The following is a 19,913-nucleotide window of genomic DNA, read 5'->3' as shown; positions in this document are numbered from 1 at the left end:
TCAACCAACGTTTTTGTTTTGACAATTTCACACAAACTGCACGTCCCTGTTTTGTCAAACGCAAAATGAATGGAGGTCAAAGCAATAAGTTGTTTTTCGCTTTCTAAGTCTGAGGTTGTTTTTGTTTCTTACCTTCTGACCATTTTGATCATATCAGTTTGTAGCACAGCGCCTAAACATGCGCTATTTTATTATTTTAGTGGATTTGGTTTTGGCTCATGATCACTGCACTAGAACCTAACCATACGGACAGATTGATATCTAGACAGACACATCTCTGGTACAGCTGGGCACTTTACTTTGTGCCGGAAAAATCAAAATTCATACAATCTCTACTACTCTGATGCAGGCACTTCGCTTTGTTCTTAGCCTCTGGAGTCCGTACTAAAGGCGTTATACAGTTAGTATTAGAAAAATAAATAATGGCCTCAAAGTACATATTTTCATCACTTGTATTCTTCACCATCTACGGCCGGGATATTACGAATTCACAATATGACCAGCTCCCAGTTGGCTTGATAGCTCAGTTGCTACGGCACGGCTGCACCGGTATCGCAGAGGTAATGGGTTTGAATCCCGTTCAGGTCTGAATTTTTTTCAGGTTTTAATTTCACAACTGCTTAAGTTGTGTGCATAACTGCGATCATCAATCATTTGTTCACATGTTCCTCCGCAGTTCAAGTATATGGTCTTTCATATATTCACTTTTATAGGATACTTATGAGTTGAGTAAGCCGGAATCGAAACTGTTTCCGAGTCCGAGCAACTGTAACGTTGTCATGTGCTGTAAAGAATGCTTCACGCATTGAATATGCAATGAATTACTCCCCCTGATATAAACTGTTACTTGTAACAGGCCGCTGGGTACACCAAGCGAACTCTTCAGACAAAGAATTTGAACGGTAAGTCTCGCAACAACGGTTTTGAATTTCTCCCTAAAAAAAGATGTCGTAGCAAGTGGCCAATTAATTGCTACAAGGAAAAGTGCGGGTTACTCTTAAGTTAAAGTATTCTTGCGGACGAGTATAAATCGCCTCTTCCATGATATCTTACTTAAAAGTAATGACGCTATTATATTAGCGAAGACCGAGCACGCAAAAAACTATATCCTGAAACTTTTAATGGCAGTTTTTGTCTCGCGTTCGTATTAGTTTGCTGCACACAGAAATATTTTCTTTACGTTGGAAGATTATCGTCGGTGAGATCTACTTATAGAATCATAGCTAAGGGCTAAGGCAGCATTATTTCAATTTTCTCAATTTTCGTTAACATTTCGTTCAAATTTTCTCCAGACTTTTTTAGTTTTTTACCTTTTTTCCAAAATTTTCCTAAAATACTTAAAACGTCCGCGAAGGAAAGAATAAGTGATATGCACTATGAAGTATCGCTGTATCCCTATTAAATAGAAGATGAATTATTCAGCGCTCTCTTTCTTAAAAATAATATTTTAAAGTGTGTTTTGTCTTTGGTAATTAGTGTCGGCTGTTTAAGCTAGTAGCAATTTCACTTTTATTTTACCATTTGCGAGTAATTCAAAAAGCATTAGGAAAAGAAAATAACGATAATATGATATTGCAGAACAGCTACGTGCTGACAATGAATGATTGCATGATAATCGGATTTCCAGCGACCAAGCGATCGTATTTGAACGTCAGAGAAACCTTTTACAGGCAACATGACAGGTAGCCCGCAGGCGGTGTTGGATACGACTCGTAAAGCATGCCGGGAGAAATTTTCCCTGGAGCTCATTTTCATCTGATCGCTGAACGGCAAACATCTCCACGCGCTGATGGTGATGTGGAAATATGACTTATGGGAGGTTCGCTCGCTTCCGATGCTGAAACAAATCTGGAATGACATCCATATCAAACGTTCCGCAGGACAAGTAATAGCTGTAAATGACTTCTGCTCGATTTACAAAGCTACCATTCGCAGTGCGGCACAGATTTTAGGAATCGAAGTTTCGCGGTTCGTCTAATCTCTACGGTTGAAAGATAAATTATTTCCGTTTCTGACCTCTTCGAATTCGATCTTAACTTGCCGGAATTGAACCTACCCTTGGCACTTTCCATCTCAGATATCTCGACTTGTGTATGAAGTGTATGAGTGTATCGCTGGCCAACAACATGGTTGTTGACAGATATTATGTTTTCGTTCGACGATAAGAGAGCTGAGAAGTAAAACCTACGAAGAAAAGGGTGGAATAATTCGAAATCAAAGCATTCATTTGGGCTAAACTACAGAATACAAGGCCACTTATTTACATCTCATACTGTAATTGAATCGCAAGAGTGCCTATTGTGTTATACTTCGTTCTTCAAAAGATTCTGACACATGTAAAACAGGTGGTCCGAAGTGGCCCTGCATTCAAGCAATGTTTTGTCCTTGAAAGCTGGTGCAAAGCTTGATTAATCGAATTCGCCTGCTGTATTTCCTTATTAATCAAAAGGAATCATAAACAGCTTGCTAATGAGCTATGGCTCTTTAAAAATAACAAAAATAAATGGAATTTAAAAAACTAGAAGCTTAATGGGAGAAGTAGGGTATGTTTTGCTTCCATGTAAGTGGTAAGAAATAATTGTATTGGTCTCCTGTACCAGGTCACACTTCCAGCAAATTCTTGTTCAACTTACGAATCCAAGATTAAATATGTACTGCGTGGATCTATTTTGTAGTCAATGTAATAAACACGATTTTGGTCTTGCTCAACTTGTTTAATATTGTTCAATGTGTTTAAAGTAAAAGGACTACAAATTACTTTGCCTCAGACATTGCCACTGGCATAATCAATGTTCAAACTGATGAGAGTTTGAGATTTCTCTTCACCTAGTGCTTAGGTATTAGATGTAACTTGTATTTGCTCCAAGTGTCCATTCCTTGGTTCTCAGTACATGTACTGTGAGGCCATGGAAAAGGGAAATCGGGCTCAATGGAAAGAAGGCTTGGTTGAGTTACATGAAATGAATGTTTTGGACAAATAATATACCTCATGCTATTTAAAGTGGTTGCAACGAAAATTGCAGATGGGAGACTTACATTTACTTGCAAATAATAATTTAATTCCAAAGTATGAGTAGTATACGACGTTAATAGGGGCCGTAACCAATCAGAAGGCGATGCATATCATTAAAATGGGCTCTCGACCAATCAGATGGCAGTATTTTCGATTTGCATAAACAAGATGGCGACCATTTTTCGCACATACCCAAATAAGGGCAACATGTCCAAATAAGGAGAAATATGAAATCGAGGTTGTGACGCGCATGTCCAAATAAGGCGATAGACAGGAAGTGAGTTTTAACAATTGATTTTTATTGATTTTTACAGGAAGTAAAAAATTACATTGGTGTGTATCCGTATGGAAACGATTTGAAAGTGTTCGTGTCTACGACGCGTTTGTCGAAGACGAGTCCGTAGCGTTTGGTTCGTGTGATGACCTTGAGATGTTTGGTGGCTGGGTTTCTCCAGAAGAAGTTGGGGTTGACGACGTTGATGTTGCGTCGTTCATTCTCGAGAGGTTGTGTGAGTTCGTCGAGTAGATTTTGTCGCATGACGTCATAGTTGAGTTGCCTGGATCCTCGTACATTGAGTGAGAAGCCTCTTACTTTGCAGCAGACTTTGCCTTGGTGTGTTCTGTATCCGTAATTTTTGGGTCCAGCGGCAGTGAAATCGACGATGAAGTCGCCCTCGTCGAGTTCGTTGGTCATCTCTCCGAGGTAATCGCCTAGCGGAACGTCGGCTTGACCTGGTTTGTGCGAGTAGATGACGGAATCGGTGTCAAAGTAGAGAACTTGTTGCTTTAACAGTTCCAGGTAGCTGTATAATTTGAGCCGAGCCCAGCAGGTGGTGAAAGCGGCGACGAAGATGTTGATTCGTCCGTTGTCGGGTTGATTGTCTTTGAGTTCGGCGTGGACGACCTCTAGGGCTTCGTCGTTGGCGATTCTGACTTGTTTTATGTCGTTGAAGTGATTGGAAACGAGGGCGAAGAGTTGCGCTGCGGTGTAGACGACTTCGGTAGTGGGTTTGTGTAGGTTTTCGCCGAACTTGCCCCAGAAGGAGTTGAGCATGAGTTTGGCGGTGGCTTTGCGTCCGGGATTTTTCTGGATCATGGCCGGATCGAGAGCGATGCCTTCTTTCTGGCGGTATTGTTGCACGTACCGTGTCTTGTCTTGGGGGGTGTGACACCAGCTCGGGTAGCCAGCGGATTCCTGTTTGATTTTTAGCCAGGTGTTCACGTAATCGGCAAAGAGTCCTGTACGGCGTTGTCTGGGTGAGAAATGGTAGACTTCGTGGATCTTGATGAGCGTGTATCCCATGGCAACGGCTTTCTGGATTTCGGGTGTGCACCAGGTCCCTCGTAGCGTGCGTTGCTCGGCCGTGTGAGGGCAACGATGCGATTTCTCAAGGAGGGGTTTGCTCATTTCGTCTTCCACGCACGATCGGCAGAGTGGGAAGGTGAGTTTTTTCTCGTGCTTGAAAGGTAGAACGGGATGGTAAAGTTCGTGAGGTGGTAGTATGTCCACTTTGGCCATACCGAAGTAGTGATGGATGTCTTGATCGTCGGGGTTGACGATGATTTGTGGGTGTCCTACGGGGTATTCGCTTCCCTTGTTGACCCAGGGGTAGAGCGACGTCACGTCGATGTACTTGATTTTCTCTCCTTGAGCCACGTCGGCCACGTGATGTAGTTTGACGGCGTTCGTGCGCCCTCCGAAGAAAGCTTCTCTGGGTTCGAGCGGTTTGACGATTTCGAACGTGTCTAGAAACTGGCTGAGATCAGGGTCGGTTTTGACTTCTAGGTTCCAGTCGCATTCCCACTTGACGCAGAGCTGGTAACCTTGGCGACTGAGAAGGTCGTGTTTGCGGAGTGTGGCCTCGTAGACTTCCTGCATGGTGCGATCGGCGTGACAGATGGGATATCGGTCTCGATTGGTCGGGAAACAGCGAGGACATCCGTGCCATAGACATCCGTGGAATTCGTAGACGGTTCGAGTGGTCGGATCGTATCCGTCCACGAGATGACCGGCTAGTCGGACTTCACCCCCGTTTCGCACCGTAAGGATACGATCGCCTTGACCCGTGCGTTGCAACGAGTGTTCTTGCCAGGCTAGCCATTTCAGGGCTTCGACGGACTGATTGGATCGGGCACCGTGCCATCCTCGCGGGGGTCTGGAGGCGATGGTGTTGATCGGGACGAGTTTCTTGCGCCAGAATCGGTTGCAGGCGGAGGCGATGGTGACGCATTTCTCCATGGGGTCAAAGTCGGCTTTTTGTTTGAATTCTTGCCGGAACTTTTGACAGCCCGCTTTGAGGAGTTTGACGTCCGACTCGCAGTAGGCTTCCATTTCTTCCCGTAAGACGAAATGGTAGTCGTTGGCGACTTTCTCTTGGTACCACTGTTCGAACTCGGCTTTCTTTTTGGCGGACATGCCGTCGGGATCGTACATGTCTCGCGGTGGCATGGGACCTTCGTACGCTTGGTTTTCTAGGGTGTTGAATTTGTGCGGGAAGAATCCTTTGCGCAGTTCCTGGATTCCGAAGGTGGCGGGAAAGTTGGCCAGCGGGAACGGGAGAAAGCAGAGGGAATCTTTGAAAGTCAGTCTGTCGGATTTTAGGGACAGTATCTTGGTGCCGACGGTGATTTGGCCGGTGACTTCTCGATGGGTGGCGTAACAGTGTTGCAGGATGAACATCCCGTCGTAGCCTTTGAGATTGTGAAAGAGGACGATGACGTTCCGTTCGTCATTGTCCTGGTCGACGGCGAGGTCTTCGAGTTGGTCGAACATGTCGGCGGTGCAGTCGGGGCCGTAGAAGGAGTAGCATATCTCATTTTCGTCGTCCTCCAGGCAGAGTAGAATGGGTGTCTGATTCCCTTCGGCGTCGGTGATGGCTTCGAAGTCGCAGTACACTTGAAGGGGCGGATCTCTGTCTACCAAGACGATCGTGTCTGGATCGTCTGGACCGGATTCTTCGAAGGGTCGACCGTTGACTTTGTCGCGGGGGACGCGTTTCTTTTTGGGCTCGTCTTCGTCTTCGGGGATGCGTTGGATGTAACAACGGTGCGTCGGCAGATGGACTTGTTTTTCGCAGATGCTGCATTCGCCCCATTCGCACTTGTGATCGGGGGAACGACGACCACCTCCTCGTCCTGTCCTGCGTTTACATTCGTAGACGTGGCAACACTTCTCACACTTTTTGTAAGTGTCGCAGATGGAGGGGATGCTGAGACTCCGCCGTTGCAAGTGGTCGTTGTAGCATTGGTCACCGAAGAATTGTCTGTGACACAATCGGCAGATCTCGGTGGGTTCGGGAAACTTGCCTGGCGCTAGGGGTCGTTTTTTCTCGATGAAATCGGGACAGTCCTTTCGTTTGCAGGCGGGACACCATTGACCGAGGCAGGGATGATGTTCGAAGTCGTCGTGATCGTAGCATCGATTGCATTCGTCGCAGAAGTAGGATTTGCTGAGGAATCCCTTGAACGAATTGCATCCGTCGTAGTGATCGCCTTCTTTGACGAGACGAATGATCTTGGTCGAGGGTTCGGGTCCCGCGTAGATGATCATGTGGGGTGGGTCGATGGACATGACTTTGAGCTGGTAGCCAGGTAACGCGGCCTGAAACTTTTGCAGTTCGGGAATGCCGCAGGGTCCTTCGGGAACGTTGGCTCGACGGTGGAGGTCTTGGGCCAATCGCTCTTGGACGGGTCGTCCCTGTTTGAGATTGTGGTAATCTTGGTCACGCGAATTCTCGTTCGCGTCTACCCAGGCTTTCATGGTGACGATGGCTCGGGCGCAGCAGAGATCGTCTTTGTTTTGGATGGTCACGCGCGACCGTTTGACGATGTTCCGCACGGCGGCGCAACTCGGTTTGTATCGTTTTTTTCCGCTGCCACGACCTGGGGTACGTATGAAAGTGGTTTCCATGGTAAACGTGTCGTCGGGGGTGAATTCTTCGTTGGAGTTGAGTTTGGCTGCGAGAGACTGGAGATAAGTGTTTAGTCTTTCACTCCCTTCTTCGAATTCGCGCACGGTGAAGGTGGTGGACTGAAAGGCGTGCGTGAAGGCATGGGACTGCATGGTGAAATGGACCGTGGAGTTGGGTGTCAGGGTAGGATCCTGAGCGATTTGTTGCTCGATGGATCGTTGAAGGGCCTGAGTCAATTCTTGGCCTAGATTGTCCTCGCGAGTCACGTCTCTGTGTTGTCTGAGCGTGGCTTCGTACCGTTGTTCGTTGAGGACGTTTCTCCAGTGACGTCGAGCGCCTACGGGTCTTAAGTCGAAGTCTAGGAGGGGTCTTGTATTGCTACCACCTCCGGTTTGGATCATCACTCGGTCGTCGAAGGGGAAGGCTTCGTCGTAGGTCCGTCTGTTCTGTAAAAGACAACAAACACAACGTTTTTTAATTAGTCAGTTTTTATTGTCGGGTCTCCGAAAAGTAGCGGGCAACTTCGCGGGTTGTTTTTTCTAAGTTGTCTAACGCGTTCCTGAAACTATTTCCCATATAGAAACTCCTTTTCTCGCCACGCTTGTTGGTACAATGTCCATATATTTCATAATCCGCCATACAATGTCCATGTATTTCATAATCCGCGTCCCAATATCCATATATTTCAGAATCCTCGTAACAATTACAGAAGTTTGTGCGGCATTTAGACGGTCGTAGTTCTATGTGTCCGTAAAACCATTGTCTTTTCAGTTGGCCATATTTCGAGATTTCTCTGTGAAGGTTTCTCAGTCGATAATTTTTCCTTCTATCGCGTATGTGTTGCCAAGTTGCTAAGTCAAGTACGTAACGCTTTAGTTCTTCCGGTAACCAATCCCAGTAACTCTATGAAAAAGATTAGGGTTAGAGTTCTAAAGATGACTTTCTTACATGGGGTACACATCATACTCACTGCTTCATATTGATCCATAAGTTGGTTCATCTCTTCATCGGTCACTGATTCATGTTGATCCATCTGTTGGTTCATCTCCTCGTCGGTCAGCTCTTGTGCCATGATTTTTTTCCAGCGCTCGATACAAGTCAAAAACTCAGAGTGACTTGAACGGTTCGAACCGATCTTTTTTATACCTACGGTGAAACGGGGTCCAGTCTCCGACTGAGAGAGGGATAGGGGGGTAACCCCCACTCGACCCGCCCCCAGTCTCCGACTGAGAGAGGTATAGGGGGTAAGCCCCACTCGACCCGCCCCCAGTCTCCGACTGAGAGAGGTATAGGGGGTAACCCCCACTCGACCCGCCCCCAGTCTCCGACTGAGAGAGGGATAGGGGGTAACCCCCACTCGACCCGCCCCCAGTCTCCGACTGAGAGAGGTATAGGGGGTAACCCCCACTCGACCCGCCCCCAGTCTCCGACTGAGAGAGGGATAGGGGGTAACCCCCACTCGACCCGCCCCCAGTCTCCGACTGAGAGAGGTATAGGGGGTAACCCCCACTCGACCCGCCCCCAGTCTCCGACTGAGAGAGGTATAGGGGGTAACCCCCACTCGACCCGCCCCCAGTCTCCGACTGAGAGAGGTATAGGGGGTAACCCCCACTCGACCCGCCCCCAGTCTCCGACCGAGTAGGGGGGTATACCCCCTATCCCCTGGGTCTGGTTAACACGTGACTTGGTCTCGATCTGTGATTGGTTGGACAGATCTTCATAAGGCGAATCCGCGCCGTCCCCGATCTTCACATGACTTCACGTGGATCTTCACGTGGATCTTCACGTGGAATGCTTCAATGTGGCTTACATGACGACATTGCGAAATCACTCAAGTCAAACTGGCGGCGTTTTGTTGAGCGAGCGAGCGATGTGTATCATTCATTGATTTTCATTTTCGGAAGCGGACAACATTCCTAAAGGTATTTGAAGTAAATACGAATGTAATTTTACGGTTAGCAAGAAATTAGAAGCGAAAATTTTAGGTAAGTGAGCTTGCATGACCTTCGCCATGTGCTACTCAAATTCAAATTCAAATTCAAATTCCCTTCGGACCGCCGTTTTTCCGTTTGCAATCTCAAATAATTCTTGAATTATGTGTCTTGAATCGTTTTTGGGATCGTAGAGCTCAGGAACTTTGGAAAAAAGCTTCGTTTTGTTGAGTAAACACACTTTTCGAAAAGACGCGTAACTCGATTCGAGTTAATATTCAACTGGCTGTTGCCATGGTGACGGAAATGCGAGATTTTTTTTTTTTTTTTTTTTTTTGTGAAGTTTAATTTATTTAAATTGTTTAAAAATTACTACTAGCTTCCATGAAGGAAAACTTTTTTTCTAGAGAGTATTTTTTATGCTCTTTTAAATGAGATATAGTAGATTATTCTCCTGTAAATATTTGCTGAGATATTAATGAATAACCTTATGACCTTTTCCACGCCCATTTTTAGAACTTGTATTGACCGTCCATTACGAAAGACCATGCCTGCCCGCTCATTAGAACGGAGAAGAGAGATTGTAAGAGAGTGGAAAAAGAAGAATCCCGAGAAAGTTCGCGAGCAGAAGAGACGATATCGTGCTCGACGCAAGGACGAGGTACGGTTCAATGACATTGCGCGCGATGCTATAAAATCATTAGAAAGGAAGAATGGGGCTAAGTACAATCAAGAGAAAATTCTTCGGAAGCTGTTTAGAGCCCGTATTGTGTTAACTGATTTCGGGCGTCCCGCAAAAATCCGAGAGTACAACAGAGAGTACAACCGAGAGTGGAGGAAGAAAAACCCCGAGAAAGTTCGAGAACATAGAACAAGGTATCGTGCCCGATGCAGAGCCAAGAGGTGTGAGGAGAGGAATGAGGATATGTATGATCCGGAGGAAATTCTTAGAGGTTTGTTTCCGGGTTGCTCGATAACATCATCATCATCATCCATCACCACGGCCACTTCTAATGAAAGCGCCATCACCTACGCCTCCACCACGACCGCCGCCGATAAGAGCACAAGCACCACTACTGCATCACTACCACCACCATTTCCACTAAGAGCAGTAACACTAAGATCACCACCACCACCACAAAGAGCACTACCGTCATCCACCAACACCACAACCGCCGCCTATAAGAGCACAAACACCACTACTGCAACACTACCAGCATCACCCCCACCGCAACGCCGTGGGAGGCGGTTGTCTTATTCCTCCTCCTCCTCCTCCTCTGACTCTGAGCCTGATGAAGGGTTGGTGGCAGAGTTGGAACGCGCGTTAGCGGAACCAGAAGACCCTCCACCGCAACGCCGTGGGAGGCGGTTGTCTTATTCCTCCTCCTCCTCTGCCTCCAACCCTTCATCAGGCTCAGGGTCAGAGTCAGAGGAGGAACGCGCGTTAGCGGAACCAGAAGACCCTGTAAAACGGAGACTTTCGGAAATCAGGAAAAACAGGAGAGTCGCAGAAGAAAACCGAGTGAAACGAGTACGAAAAGAACAAGAAATGGAAAAGATGATCGTGGGAATAGCTAGTGAGCTTGACGAGATGTCATCCATGCTTCACGACATGGGACGCTCGTTCGCGCAGTTTGAACGCGAGGATACAGTAGAACAGAACCCTTGCCATTTCCCAGTCACCGTCGAACTTATGGATCAATTGGAACATTATTTATTTTCGTCTTAAAGAAAAAAGAGACTCTTTTTTGAAAAACAACAAAGCGTGTGTAACTTTAATTACAACAACAATAAAAGGTTTTACAATTTCCAACGTTTCTTGGTTTGCATGATTTTCTTAACAATGCGTTCTGTCATGGTTTTACGTCCGGGTAATTTGTCGATGGCCTGGATCATCTTGGTGTCGGCATCCCATTTGTCCTGTAAGTTCTTGGCCCTGGAATAGTCAATGTCGTGTTGTTTGGCCAGTCGGTCCAGACGGTTGATCCCGGGGTCTCCACGCGCCAGACGTTTCTTCAGTTTGGTACCAGGTCCCATGTACTGATAACCGGGCCAATGAAACTCGATCCCAGTCTTGGCCAACCATTTTTGGATGTCGATCCCATACCCTCGTTGACGTCGACGTCGGGTACTTCTCCTCGGGGGTGGAGGTGCCTTTTTCCTCTTCTTAATCCGAGTCATAGTCCAGTCCCCTTCTCCAGGGGTCTTCGAAATCTTCCCACCCTGCTTGTAACTTTTCTGCGGCTGACGGTTTGGCCTTCTTGTACTTCTTTGACTTGCCTTTCGGACTGTAACCACCGTCGTCGTAGTCGATACCGAGTGATTTCAGTACACGTCTGGCTCTATCGGAGATGGGTGCTTTTTTCTTGGACGATAGGGGAGTTTTACCTAGCGTGACCTGTTCGAATGGACTGAAGGGTTTGGGGGTTTTCTTCTCCTTTTTAAAACCTGACGTGGAGGGTATGGGGGTTTTCAGCTCCTTTTTCAGTCCTGTCGTAGAAAGGGGTTGTGGCGGGATGATCACGGGGGCTGCGGCTGGTTGGTTGACTCCCTTGAGGATCTGTTTCAACAGAGTTTCGACGGGTGCGTCGACCATGCCTTCGGGTTCTGTCGTTCCCTGGTACGTGATGGGACCGCTTTTACCCGTCCGTATACGTTTCACCAGTTTCCCTTCCTCGGAGGCGATGGGTTTGGTCATCTTGACGGCCATGCTGTCGGGGATGCGTTTGTCGTTCAGGATGAGATGTTCTTCGGCGGCCAGACGTCCGGCTTTGTTCAACAAGGCATTCTGGCTGATCTTCCCCTTGTAATAATCTTGCAGACGATTGAATTCTTGAACGGGCACCATCATGACTTCGTTCATACCTTCTGACTCAAGGTTGTGTCAGGAAACTCGGACAATTCTCTCAAGGCCGTCTCGTAACAGTCTTGCCAGTACCGTATGGATTCGTCTTTCTTTTCCAACTCGAGTTCGAGACTTCGAACGGTTCGCTTGCCTTTACCGCACTCCCTGCACAACTCGATGCACCCACCGGGCGGCGTGGTATCTCGTTTCGTTTGACAGGTTTGGCAGAAGTCACCGAACTTTAAAGCCATGTATTCTTGATACAGGTCGTGGTACCTCTTGTTCAAGAACTCGTACGAGTCTTTCCATCGGGCTTCGCGACGATTGGCGTCTTGCAACAACTGCACGAGTTTAGGAATGGTATTGTTGGACTCGTCTTCTCTCAACCGTGCAAACCGCTCCAGAACCCCGCTCCGTTTTGGGTGAGGAGATGTTCTCTTCGACGCTTGAGAGAGTTTTTGCGTCTACCCACTTCGCGCAGAACCCTTTTATGTCTTTTCAGTTTCCCATAAGTCGTTGCGTTGATGGGGATCCTCTTTTTCAGCAAATTGAGAACCATCTCGCTGATGGCGTTGATCTGATCTTTGTCGGCGATTTGTAACATCCGTTGACGTTTGTTCCGATTGGCTTCTTTCAGGACGCGCGTCAGGAAAGGACGTTGTCGTCGTAACCGCTTCATCGTGGACTTATGCGTACGAGCGGATTGGTGTACTCTTTTTATCGCTTTCCTCGACGCCTGAAGGCCGTTTGAAATGGTATCCTGCGTAAGACTCCTTCGATCTTTCCCCTGTTCTTATGGATATGTTTGTCCATTAAACCGAAGGGTCCAGCCAAAGAACCCAAACCCGCTGCTCTCATCATACTCGCCAAATCATCCCCTTTCTGTGTCCTTCTTCGTCTCCTCCTCCTACGTGCTGTCATGGTGACGAGTGAGGTGTACGACGGCTAGTCTCGTCCTTTTATTTTCACATGATGGAGCATCGGAACTCTTCGCCCTTGTGTGGAATTTTTTCACCTCGTCTCATTCGTTCCTGCATCCTTTTGGTATGCGCCCGTTCTTGTTTGGCTCTCAGGCTTTCTATGCCTTTGGTGATACCCCAAGCCGCCTTGGGTAAACCCGCCACCACAGTGCCGATCCCTTCTCCCCTTTGGTACCGTCTTCTTTTAGTGGTTTTAGCGGTTTTACGCCTTCTCGAAGACGCTTTCTTTCTCCTTGACCTCTTGGGCATGTTGGTTCTGAATGAAGAGGTTGGCCGCGATGTCATTTTTTATAGCGGCACGTGACGAAATCGTTTGGCGTAGTCTCGAACGTATCGGTCGTACGTGGGAGATGTGAAATCCGTCACCACGTCGTCCAACGTTTGCATCTTGGTCAAAAACCCATCCAATTCCTCCACGCCACCCAGAGCGTAGTTCCTGAGTTCTGTCAGCGTCTTTTCGTACGTCGTGTAAGCGAATTGGGCCATGTCCATCTTGAACGAATACTTCTTGAAATCGTTCCATCCTTTCAGTAAGGTGGCGAAAGCCGTCATTCCTACCACCGTGTACCCATCTTTCCACACGGATCCCAAGACGATACTCACGGCCACCGTCAGTAAGGCCAGTCCGTTGAGAATGGCGTTACACAACTTGTAGTAACCGAACATCTGCCTTCGACACCACCAATACTTGTGGTAGAAAGCGTACAAGACGTCCAAACGTTTCAGGGAATCCAAATCCACCACGGTGTTGAAAGGTTCATCCAATAAACAGACAGAAGTACTCATGACTCTTCTCTAACCAGGGCCAAACGTAGTCTGACTTTCTGTCGGGACGTTCGATCCTTTTAGCTTGTTGCTTGTATTCCCAGATCTCGTCCTTGAAGGCGGTTTCCACGGATTGGTTCAGGATGTCCTGGACTTGTCGGTAACTATCGCACTCGTCCGCGATACGTTTCATGTCTTCGTGATCCATGCTGGTCGCATCCCAGTAAGAACGAGAGCATCGACATAGATGCAAAAAGTAGGGGAACCACTCGACTTCACTCCTCAACATCTTGATTCGAATGGTTTTTCATCGACGAGGGGGTCGTCTTTTCTTAAGTCTCACGAGTCTTCGGATCCCGCGACCCACGCCCACTCCAACACCACCAATGGCAGCGGTCGTTCCAGCTCGGATGCCTGTTTTCACGGCGCGGCCACCCAACGCTTTGGCCAATCCCAAGGCAGCCCCTTTGCCAATGGGTAACATCGCAGACAGGGCATTCGCAAGAGCACCGCCCCATTGCTTTCTCCTTTTCGGTCGACGACGGCGTCTTCTCATGGTTGTTGTTCTCAGTTACGTACACTGGTCGAATTGCGTGTGACGGTAGGACGTTGTCCGTTTTTATAGGTGGTCGTAATCGTGTTGGTGGTCGTGATGCCCGCAATGCGACGACCCGCGGCCGTCTGTTGTTGTTGGCGTAAAATCTCTTCCAATTGTTGCTGCATCTGGGCTTGGTCGAGAACACGGTCTCCTCGCCTCCTTCTTCCTCCTCGACCCGATCGAATCGACGAAGGCGGTGTGGAGTCACTACCACTTCCGCCTCCTCCACCTCCACCTCCGCCTCCGCCTCCACCTCCACCTCCGCCTCCGCCTCTGCCTCTGCCTCTGCCTCTGCCTCTTCCACCACCGCTACCACTAGCGCTACTTCGTCTGCGGCTGCCGGAATCACTGGAGGACGTGGGTGTATTTTGACGTGGGACGCGTCTCGGTCGTTTCCCTCCTCGAACAGCGTGTGCCAAAGGTGTGGACATTGTTATCCTGGGTGCCCCGACACCTGCCGTGACATTGGCGCGCGACACCGATCCAGCACTGCCGACACCCACCGTGACGTTGGTCTGCGGTGCACCCGAGCCAGCGGTGCCCACTCCGACGGGCGAGACATTGGGCAGGGGCGGTGTCGCCAGTGACGATCGCGGTGAAGGAGGAGTGTTCAGACTCGTACCCACACCCGCGGCAGGCGGAATCGGAGTACTCGTCCGAGCCGGTGTCCCCCAAGGCGAATAATCCTCCAGAGCCGAGAAGTTGAAATCGTCACTACCATAAGAGCTCATTTTTATCCATGTACCTTTCTCTTTCTATCTTCTTCTCGGCGAGTTCTCGTTGTTTATGAACCAAATAATCGAAACCTTCACCATTATATGCGTTTATGATGGACCGTACATGACGGTAACTCTCGCATTCCGTGACCTGTCTCATCGGTTCGTAGTCCAGCTCGTGGGGATTCATGATGTATTTGAGCCTGTTTTTACACAGGTGAATGAATAGCGGAAACCACTCGACCTCGCTCCTCAACATGATGGGGTTGCAAACTGATGGCATCGGACGAATCCTTCGTCTTTTAACACATGGCTGAGGACACGTTGATCGTCCTGACTGGCTGGATGAAGATCCAATAGCATGTAACCGTAAGGTCGATCGGTGACCTTGCGAAACGTGTCCAACACCTCTTGCCATTGCGTGGGAAACGATTGCAGAAGTAAATTCCGTATCCCCAACTGATCCCGAGGGTTCTTGAATGCCGCGATGTAATGCGCGTTTCTGGAAATGGTCTTGGCGAATTTTCCGTTGGGGAATAGATCCTGGCACAGGTAGATCACCGTGATGTTCCGATGATGCGAATGTTTGGTGAAGAGATCCAACACGCGCTTGTCGTTACCACCCTCGTCCATCAGATCGTCCAGGACCAACACGCCCCCTCCAGGAAACCATCGGGGTAACTGCTCGCTGTCGGGGATGCCTTCGTAAAACTTGACTCCACCCTTCTTGAGCTTTTGGAAACCGTCTTGCCACGATCCGTAGCAGTAATGAATACTCTTCGGTGTCTGTTGGAACAAGTCGCCGTTCTCCAAGAGCAGTTTGGTGGTGAACACCGTCTTGCCGCACCCCGACGGACCCGCTATCAACAAACTCGACGGCGTGTGAAATTGAAACGCTTTGCGTCGTTCCATGATCATGAAATGGTCCAGGGTCTCGAGACGTTCCGTTTTTATCTGAACAACTTGGCCAATGGGGTCTTGACGGCAGGGATGCGTTTCAACAGACCCAATAGGGTGACCTTACGATTGAAACAGATGGGTTTTTTCTTGGCCCGACTCCTGATCTTGGCCATGGCCCTCTTGGCAGCGGCTCTCTTGGGACGTCCTTTTTTCTTGGCAGGCGCCGATCTCTTTTTTCGAGGTTTTTTCTTGGCGAATTTACTCAAGTCTCCGAACTTGTCTTCGTACCAATGCCTCTTTTTCATTCTTCTTTTCCTATCTTCCTTCTCGGAAAGCTTCGGCATGGCAGGGGCGGCTCTCTTGCGTTTCCTACGCGTGGTCACCGTCGCCGGTAATGCACCGGTGTCCAGGACGGACGGCGGTTGAAAAGACACTTGTCTTCTGGCGGGTTGAAGTATTTTCAGATTGAGTTGTCGTTTTGGCGGTTGGTTTTTCTTGAAATGAGCCTCACTGGGTTGAGGCGTCTTTCCACCCGCTTTTCCATAGCGTTTTTCTAACCTGGCTATCACGTCGTCCAAATGTCTATGCCCTTGAAACTGAAGAGCCATGACTACCACACAACCTCTTTTTCAAAAAATGAACCTCTTTTATTTCGAACAGCTTACTTTATAACAAATGACGCACTCCTTGGGAGGAACCGCTCGTGTCCTGGTGACACGGGGTTTTACAAATCTTGCGCCAGGCCAACTCGTCCACGATCAGACGTTCTACCATGTGTCCTACTTTACGATCGTTCTCCACAAACTCGTTTTTCTTAAAACGATTCAAGAACTCGTTCATGTCCCGACCTTCGGCTCGGTCGATCAGGAACATCAGGGCGTAACCGCCGCAACTCTGGCTGAACAGGGACTGCAGACTCTTGCCGTTGTGAATCTGGTACTTGAAATGACGATCCAACCATTCTTGGATCGGTTCGGCGGTTCCGTACGCGTCCAACGGTAGACCGTAACTGTCCAGGATCTCGCACTTGTTCTTGTCGGCCCACAAAGCGATCCAATGCACGCCCAGTTTGTCGTGAGGGTCCGTGTTCACGATGTAAGCGGTCGGTCCTTCTTGAGGGACTGTCCTGGGAAGCCGATCGCAAGGGACCGTGCCGTAAAAGACACAGCGTAGGGACGGATTCGTCCGTGCCAAATGATCCAATTGTATATTATTCAAGGCTACTTTCTCCATTTTTTCTTCTTCTCATTGGTACACGTCGTAGATGACGACTCGGTTCTCGTTGATCTCCAGCAAGTTCTCGAATTCGCCGTACAACAAGATAGTCAGGTTTTCTCCAGGATTGGCTCCGAAATCGATCACCAGACGCAGTTCACCTTCTTGCTTGGGGTTCAACACTGGACTGTCCAAACATCCATTGGCCGTGTTGTCAAATACAAACATGTTGCATCTCTTGCCGTCTCCCCAATCCACTTTTCTCACCATGTTTCCTTTTCCCCTGCACAACGCTCCTGAGGCTTGGAGGAATCTGTAGTAACCTCTCTGATCTTTACTGTCCCCATCGTGATCGAGTTCCAAGGTCTCGTAGGGGTACTCTTCACCTCTCACCAATTGTTTGATGGAAGCCAGATTGAATTTTCCAAAATTGAACGGACTCTCGGTGATGGTTCCGTTGAAGGCCGCTTGTTTCAACAACAACACCACTAGTCTATTAGGTAGTTTACTGTGGAAAGGATTGCTGCACTCAAAATGACGATTGTCGTTGGGATGCGAGTAAGTGCGAATTTCACCTCTCACCGTGGGGTAAGTGGCCACTCTTCCACCTTTCAGGCTGGTCATGATCTCTCGGTACACCGAGGGAGTCACTCTCACTTGAGACAGGAACAATCTCACTTTCACGTCGGCTTCAGTCAGTCTGAGAGTACTAGCACCGTCCCATCGGATGGTCCACAGGGCTGGGGTATTGAAGTACATGTCGATCTGGATCTGCACGCCAGGTAACAGTAATTTGCTGAGATGAAACACTTCCAGGAAAGGTTTGAACCTCAAAGTCACGGCTTCTCCATCTAGAAACTGGGCTCGTCCCTGGACCACATTCTTGAGATCTTGGGGTAAGGCAGTATAATGAGCATGAGGAGTACCAAAATCCAACATATTGGCGGTCAATTCATCGGCATCTCCGTCGTCGGGTACACCGAGACAGTTGTACCAACCACAGGGTGTCAGGATCGATTCACCGTCGTCTCGGTCGTAGTTCAACAGGGTCTCGATGTAAGCTTTGAGGTGGTAAGTATCGGTCTGGGGGCTGATGAGAGTCCCATTCAATCTCACATTGATCTGTTTGAAGAGGGTGTGGGCCAGATTGTTGGCGAGTCCCATAACATCCGCTGTCAACAGATTCGTGTTGTTACTTTTCTTGACGGTCAATTCCACTTCGAAGAAACTCTCGTTCAAGTCGATAAAGTCTTCTTGAGGATCGACTTGGAAGGTCACGGGGTTGATCCCTGTATTGAACGGGTTGATTCTCACCAAACGTCGAGACGACATGCTGACATCCGTGGGAGGGGTACTGAACATGTTCAGGCGAGGGTTACGAACCCCCGCCGACCGGGCATGAGCCACGAGGTCCGTCATCGTCTACGTCGTCGTCGTCTTCGTCTCCGTCTCAGGGCCGACTGCACCCAACGATAGTTCGGGCGTTTTGATTGGGACGGGAAGATCGATCCGCCTTTATACGTTCGTCGTACCGGGATAAGTCTCACGCGCCTCGAGTAAATGGGAATCATACTCCAAAGAGGTCTTTTCTCACTTTTTTCGCCAACGCCCGTTTGATCTCTTGCGTCGCTTTACGTTTCACGGCTCGTGTCGCTCCTCTCTTGACCCCGGCGAGTCCACCTCTCCAATTGGGCTTTCCTCCCTTACCGCCCGAATTTAAACCTTTCAGACCCTCCGTGGCAGCCTCGGTGATAAAGTCTCGTAGAATGCCGGGACCGCGTTTCTTGACACCTCTCCAAGCCATGCCGAATCCGTCTCCGGATTGCTTTATTTTATCGGGCTGAAATCGTACCAGCGTTCCACCGATCATTCTTTCTTAAAGTGTAACGTCACGATCGTATTGCCAGCTCCAAAGGTCGTCAGTTCTCCAGTTGTCTCAGCCACTTGCACTTCTATTGTGTCAATGAGGTCTTTGCGCACGGGAATATATTGAATGTGGTAAGGCTCGAAATACTGGACACCCGCACCTCTTCGGATCAAGTTGACCTCTCTCAGTAAATCCGTGACCTGATTTCCCACCACGCCACTTCTAGCCACGTCCGAGTAGACGAACAAAGAGCGCGACCTGTTTCCCACCACCACCTCGAACGCCTTGTTCAGGTTCAGAAAACGCCAATTGCAATAGATGCTGAGTTTCAAATAACTGTTTCCCGTTGAATAGGTTGAGACCGTCCAAAAAACAGGTAATCCATCCGAGTCGTGTAAGTCCCCGACGACACCAATGTTGGGAATTTCATCTTTGAAGAATTCGCTCTGCAAGTTAGGCCCCAGATTATAACCGCTGCCGTTCTTTTCGAGCCATCCCATTTTACAAGCCAGGTCGACATTGATGTGTAATGCAGGCATGTCTTTGATCGGACGTAAGATGTTTTCGTTGTCCGTGACCAGGTCTTCGCCTTCCCACTTGAACTTGACGTAGGTTCTTTTCCCATCACTCGTGACATATTTGGATCCTAATTTGGGTCCGTTGTACTTGAAGACGCGTTGTCGATCGAAATAGGCGATCATGGATTTCATGAGTCCAACACCGTCCACGTTGTGAATCACCTTCTTGAGGTCCTCCGTATCGAAGTAAGCTTCTCCATACATGTAGTGGCTAGTCGATTCTATGCGTCTCCATGCGGAAAAGGCCAAGGTGACTTTTTTATCAGGATCGTTCGGCGTCAAGGAAGGCAGCCTCACGTGGGCATCCGGCATGGCGATGCTACTCAATCCCACTTTCCATCCTCCGTCTCCATTCAGGCGTAAGGGGTGCGGTAACCTGATCTTGAAATGGTTCGGTTTGTTGTCCGGGAACTCGCTCTTACTGCTGTGACTGGGTAAGCTGACGTAAAAATCACTCATCCTTTCTTGAAATGCAACGTGATCGTGGTCACGCCCGACGCAAAGTCCACCAGTCGCCCGTCGTTCTCAGATACCTGCGTCTCGACAATGTCCAAAAAGGTCGTGCGCACCGGTAGATATAGAATGTGTCTCGGT

General features: G+C 48.7%; 1 protein-coding gene across 4 annotated transcripts; it reads right to left on the bottom strand.

Annotated features, from left to right (window-relative positions):
* Positions 1-12,880: 12,880 nt before the first annotated feature.
* On the bottom strand, positions 12,881-18,823 carry LOC145495958 (uncharacterized protein F54H12.2-like). 4 transcript variants are annotated; one of them, XM_081475551.1, is made up of 2 exons: positions 14,297-18,823; positions 12,881-14,263 (listed from the first exon to the last, which is right to left on the bottom strand). In XM_081475551.1, the coding sequence occupies exon 1, from the start codon at positions 18,291-18,293 to the stop codon at positions 16,905-16,907; it is 1,389 nt and encodes a 462-aa protein (XP_081331677.1). In that variant the 5' UTR covers positions 18,294-18,823; the 3' UTR covers positions 12,881-14,263; positions 14,297-16,904. The 4 variants fall into 4 exon arrangements, with proteins under 4 accessions (XP_081331677.1, XP_081331675.1, XP_081331676.1 ...); XM_081475549.1 differs by having other exon boundaries at positions 12,881-14,272; positions 14,303-18,823; XM_081475550.1 differs by having other exon boundaries at positions 12,881-14,266; positions 14,303-18,823.
* Positions 18,824-19,913: the final 1,090 nt, after the last annotated feature.

This window comes from Orbicella franksi, chromosome 8 (assembly GCF_964199315.1).
Source record: "Orbicella franksi chromosome 8, jaOrbFran1.1, whole genome shotgun sequence".
NCBI lineage: Eukaryota > Metazoa > Cnidaria > Anthozoa > Scleractinia > Merulinidae > Orbicella > Orbicella franksi.
The sequence above is the reverse complement of the archived record's forward strand: the minus strand, read 5'-3'. Positions and strand labels throughout refer to the sequence as shown.

Bases quoted from the DNA above. Each gene is read 5' to 3' on its own strand.
- LOC145495958 (XM_081475551.1), bottom strand. From the start codon at position 18,293: ATGACGGACCTCGTGGCTCATGCCCGGTCGGCGGGGGTTCGTAACCCT.